Genomic DNA, 5,423 nt, shown 5'->3' on the forward strand with positions numbered 1-5,423 from the left:
TGAAGATGGGCAATGGACGGGGGCTAGGTCAAGGATCCTCAGCTTTGCTGGGAACAGCTTCAGGATAGAGCCCATGTCTTTTCAGTGCTGCTGGACAGGAAATTTAAACACTGTTTGATGTGGTTGAATCAGGTTGGGGAGGGAGAGATTCCAAACGGGATGGCAGGGAATGGAAATGAGTGACATGGGCTGGGTGTAAAAACAGTGAAAGCTCCTGATGAACGGAACACAACACTTGGCCCCAGTGACAGGAAGTAATAAGATATTGGGACAGCGGGAGAGCATGTGACCTGTACAAAAGGGCAGCTGCTAACGCAGGAGGTCTGAGAAATAGTGGGTAACTTCGCTGACCAGTGCAGGGGTGGGGGACAGGTGAAAGTTTCAGGAACACAGCAGAGACAAAAGCTTGAAACCATCTGGCAGAGAGGAGAGCCCTATGAAAGGGGAAAACTGACTGGACAAGATCCCAAAGGAGACCCAAGGGATGCAGGTTAGAACCTGGAGGATGCTGATGCAAAAGCAGCCATCTGAGGTGAGATACAGAGCTGCCTTCTGGAGGCCAACAGGGATCCCGCATCCCATAGGAATTGGTCGGTTGTATTGGCTCCAAAAGTGACACATTTGTCCAACAGGCCCTGAGCTCTGTGTAGGGAGGGACTGCATCTTTCACAGGCGTGTGCCTGGATCAGTGCCTGAGCACATGGTGGAAGACACTGGCCTGGATGTCATCTCTGGAGATTCAGGCCCCTGGCCCTAGGAGCCATGGTGCCCACCTGTGACCCCACAGAAGTGCCTAGCACCCCCAGTTTATTCTTGCTTTTTCAGAGCTGGCTTAGGACGGGGAGCTTCCCCAAAGGGAAACCCAGACTCATTTAATGTAGAAGGACCTAAATGTTTTTGGTTCTTCAGCAGCAGGTGCGTTAGTGGTTTAAGAGTTTGGCTTCTTATGAGAGATCTAGGTTCAAATACTGACTGATATTCAGCATGTGAACCTGAAGTAGGGGCATAAACCTGTCTCCTCACAAGTGAGGTGGGAGAATAGCATCCAGATCCCAGTCCTCTGTGCCTGGCAGGGTACCATCAATGCTAGCTGCCTGTATCAGCACCTGAGAGGTGGCTCATCATAGGGCTGGCTTTCCTGAAGCTTTGGGGGACTGTGGGGCAGGGGTAGGGAGAGCCAGGCTGAGCTTGTGACTAACTCCAGGGACTGGGGGGAATCTGAAACCCTTTCCCCGGGGCTCTGTAGTCCCTTAAGGCACCTCTGTGCCCTTTCAAAGCTGTGTGACCCTGGGCAAGAGCTCAAGCTCTTTGAACCACTGTCCTTACATAAAAATAAGTGTAATGCCTGTGCCACAAGATGGAGATGATGATTAAATAATGCATGTAAAGTGCTTATCAGTGTGCCAGGTACCTCAGAGGACCTCAAGAAATGAATGGCAGCTCTCAATCTGTGCATCCAGCTCCATGGACCCCACTACCTGTGGCTCCCAAGTGTGTATGTAGGTGGTGGGGTGGACAATGGGATGGTCAGGACTCCTGACCTTTGAACAACCTGGACTCAGACTAAAAGGCAGGCAAGAGATAGGACTCACATAGGCCAGAGACCATCCCGGGGTCCTCAGCTCTCCCTCCAGAGGAGGGAGACAGACAGACAGTGAGATGGAAACATGGGAACAGGCTGAGGAGACACATTACAGAGGCAGAAGGGAACAGACACACAAGACTGCAGAAAGAGGTGGAGTAAGACCGAAGAACAAGAACAGGGCTGAGGAGATGTCATGTTGAAAGATCCCTCCAGGCCCCAGAGCCACAATGGACAATTCAGGGACACAGGAACAGGCAGACTAGTTGAAGACAATGCTTTGGACACCTCAGAGCAAAACGGTTTACTCCCTGTATCACACCCTCCTCATGGACCCCTGCGATGGTTAAGATATGTCACCTTGGCTGGGCCATGATTCTCAGTGGTCTGGCAGTTGTATGACGTGATCACTTCCATGATGGGATCTGCTGTGAGTGACCAATCAGTTGAAAGGGAGTTGTCTTGGGCATGTGCCCTGCATCGAATATAAGTGGACATTCTGGCAGGACTCATGGGCTTTTCCTCGCTCAAGATCCTGCAGCTGGCTCCTGTTTGTCTGACCTCTGGTTCTCGGGACTTGAGCTAGCAGCTTACCTACTGTCTCGCCTGCCTATCTTCGTTGATCTTTGCAGCCTGTGAGCAAGAGCCCTGCTCTCTGACCTGCCGATCTTGGGTTCATTAGCCCCTGTGGCTACGTGAATCAGGAGATGCCTCTATCCTGACCCACGGACTTGGGACATTCCAGCCTCTACAACTGCATAAGCCATTTCCTTGATATAAATCTCTCTATTTCTGTGCTTTACTGGTTTTGCTTCTCTAGAGAACGAAGCCTAAGACAACCCCTTCAATTTTAATGAGAACAGGCAAGCACCCCAAGGCCATGAGGGGCCATAAACCTTTCCAAGCTTGCACTCAGTACTCCACAGCCTGCGCCCCTAAAGAATGAGCCTTAAGCAGACGGTGCATCCATGGTCCTTCCTTGTTACCTTTTCACATTGGGCAGCATGGCCTGAGAGAGCCCTTGTCTCTCCTACCCTTAATACCCAAACCACCACGTATCAAGGAACCTCCTGTAGTCCACAGGGCTCACCACGGATGTGCTATAAAAATAGAAAATTGTCCGTTAAAAAACCCTCAAACCTGAGATAAGTGAAAAGCCAGATTCATGCCTCCATCCAACTTTCCCCAAGGCACTCAGAGATGACCCCAAGCCCCCACACCCTGGGGCAGAGCTGTATGCCTGGGGAGGGCTGGCAGTGGTGCTGTGCTGAGCCAGACTGTGGTCTGCCTTTAAGTCTGTCCCATGGATGAGGTTGAGCCAGGCAAGTCCCATGGGTGCCTGACTGTACAGGGGCTGCAGATCTGGCACTCGCTGCACTGTGCTAAAGCCCAAGGCAGCTAAAGGGTGGAGTCCATCAGGGGGTGTCCATTCTCAGGAAGCATGATGCGTGTGCTGGCACCTGTCTGGTAAGAGGGTGTATAGCGGGCGGACTCATGGGTGGATCGGCGGAGACACAGACAGCAGAGGAGGTGGCGGAAGGTGCGGCGCATCTCAGCATCACGGCATGAGTACACCACAGCATTGACCAGTGAGTTGGCCTCGGCCAAGAGTAGGAAATACTTCTCCACAGCCAGAACATTGCAAGACTTGCAGCCCAGACCATCCAGGAGCAGCACCACCTGGCCTGGTGTCCAGCAGACCACGAACGCTCCTGTGGAATGGAGCCTGAGGTGAGCAGACAGGGTGTGAGGAGGCCTGGCATCCACAGCTCTGACCTTGGGGTGGAGGAGTCGCCAGAGCTTGGGCAGCAGCTGCCGGCCTCACAGACAGGGCAAACTGCTAAGCGGGGGACGTTTCTCTGATTTGTCTTCCTAACTAGCACGAGATAGCCATTGCCTTGGAAATTTCCACTATGGGAGGGTTGTTCCACGGGAGAAGAGGATCACTGTGGGATAGGCTAGTTAGTGGGGGGAAGGGTTGCTCCTTGTTCTTGGGGGTGGGTGTACCCTCATGGGAGGGGCTGGAACCCTTCAGCCTCTCCCACCCTGTCCATTCTATATTTTTCAGCCAGAATGATCACATTACTCCCCCCTAAAAAATTCTGAAGGGCTTTCCATGGAACTCAGAACAAAACTGAACTGCCGCTCGTGCCCTTTAAGGCCACGGTGACACTCCTCATGGCAGGCCTGCCATGTGGGCCTCCTTTCCTCTTGGAGGGCCCTGGCCTGGTCCTGCCTTGGAGAGCTCACCTTACTGTCCCTCTGCCCGGAGCTCTCTTATCAGATCACTTGTGTTGTTCATAGTAGGGGTTTAGAAAGGGGATCCCTGTGGCCCTGGGCTGGCTGGGGGCCTCACTCACCCAGGATGATAACGACGGTCTTGACTAGGCTGAGTGTGGTCTCCTGGTAGCGGGGGTGGCAGCTGACGTGCTCTGCCATACGCTGCACGCGCCGCCGCACATAGAAGAAAATGTGGGTGTAGACGGCCACCATGAGCAGGAAGACGAGTAGGCTGGACAGGGCCCAGACGGCCAGATAGGAGCGGCTAAGCAGGGGCGCCATGCGTGAGCAGCGGTCCAGGGCACAGAGGCAGTGCCAGGAGTGGGCAGGCAGCAGTCCCAGGCCCAGCGCAGCCACCCAAACGACTACAATGAGCATGACGATGCGGCCACGGGGCAGGCGGCTGTGCAGTTGCACGGCCATCACACTGCGGTGCCGCTCCACGGCGATGGCCAGCAGTGTGGCCACCGACGCTGTCAGGCTCGTGTCCAGCAGGCCCTGCCGCAGGAACCAGCCCTTGAGTGAGAGGTGGGCCGTGCGTGGCCCGGTGTGGAACATGAGGAAGAGGTAGGCCACGCCAGCAAAGAGGTCAGCGGCCGCCAGGTTGCCAAGCAGGTAGTAAATGGGCTGGTGGAAGCGGCGGTTAGAGGCGATGGCTGCAATGACTAGCAGGTTCGTTAGCAGCACCAGCACGCTGACAGTCAGCCCCAGCGCCACCACAACCACATCTTTTGGCCGCCAGTGGGAGCTGAGCTCCTTGCCACTATTGTTGTAGAAGAAGCCGATGGTCTCATTGTAGTAGCAGTGGCTCATGGTGAACATCTGGGGGCACAGAGGGAGTAGTCAGTGTAGGTGGTGCTTTTTGGAAGGGCACAGGAGAGAGCAGCAGCTGGAGGGGGAGGGTCAGGACAGTCGGAGCAGGAAGGGCAAGGGTCTTAAGCTCTGGTCCTCCCAGCCAGGTGATGGTGGGGACCAGAGTGACCTGGAAAAAGCAAGCTCCACGGGTAGGATGGGCAGCTGTTTCTTAGTTAAGCTTTTAGAAAAGGTATTTCCCAAACCAAGTAACTGGCTCGTCCAATCCAGGTCCAAATGTCCTCTGTGAGGGAGGAGGAGGAGGGGCTGGGGCAGGACAAAAGGGCGTGAGCTGAGTAGGTTAGCTTGGTGCCGGGTGACGGCAGGGAGCATAGACAGGGTGTGTGTGCACAGGGTGAAGTCGGTGCCGGGACAGTGGGGGCGGTCCATGCAGGGCGTGGAGATGACCAGGGCAACCCGAGGGGGCAGTGAGGCGCCCCCAGAAGTTGGGCGGTGGGCTTTGGGTGCGAGTGCTCCCAAGGCGGGCGGGACGCCGGGCCGTTCCGGGTAGAACGGAGAACCCCGGCAATCTCGGGGACAAAGGCGGCGGTCGGCTGGTCTGGCTACCAAACGCCGAAGGCTGGGTGAGGAGGAGGGAAAGAGAGGGCGGCGCCCCAGCCCTGCAGGCACGTGCCCGCCCAGGCCGGGCAGAGACGCCCCGAGAGGCCGCGGGCCAGGCGCGCCCTCCCCGGGACCCGCGCCCCCTCCG

At 55.8% G+C, this 5,423-nt stretch overlaps 1 protein-coding gene across 1 annotated transcript; it reads right to left on the reverse strand.

The window, feature by feature from the left end:
• Positions 1–2,930: 2,930 nt before the first annotated feature.
• On the reverse strand, positions 2,931–4,689 carry LPAR2 (lysophosphatidic acid receptor 2). The gene is made up of 2 exons (XM_004384367.1): positions 3,943–4,689; positions 2,931–3,294 (listed from the first exon to the last, which is right to left on the reverse strand). Exons 1-2 carry the CDS (start codon positions 4,682–4,684, stop codon positions 2,981–2,983), a joined length of 1,056 nt encoding a protein of 351 aa, XP_004384424.1. The 5' UTR covers positions 4,685–4,689; the 3' UTR covers positions 2,931–2,980.
• Between the last annotated feature and the right edge of the window lie 734 nt (positions 4,690–5,423).

Source organism: Trichechus manatus, unplaced genomic scaffold, assembly GCF_000243295.1.
Source record: "Trichechus manatus latirostris isolate Lorelei unplaced genomic scaffold, TriManLat1.0 scaffold00122, whole genome shotgun sequence".
Lineage (NCBI taxonomy): Eukaryota > Metazoa > Chordata > Mammalia > Sirenia > Trichechidae > Trichechus > Trichechus manatus.

Coding starts and splice junctions, on each gene's coding strand:
- LPAR2 (XM_004384367.1), bottom strand. CDS start 4,684: ATGTTCACCATGAGCCACTGCTACTACAATGAGACCATCGGCTTCTTC. Junction 3,295..3,942: donor GACCGTCGTTATCATCCTGG/GTGAGTGAGGCC, acceptor TCCATTCCACAG/GAGCGTTCGTGGTCTGCTGG.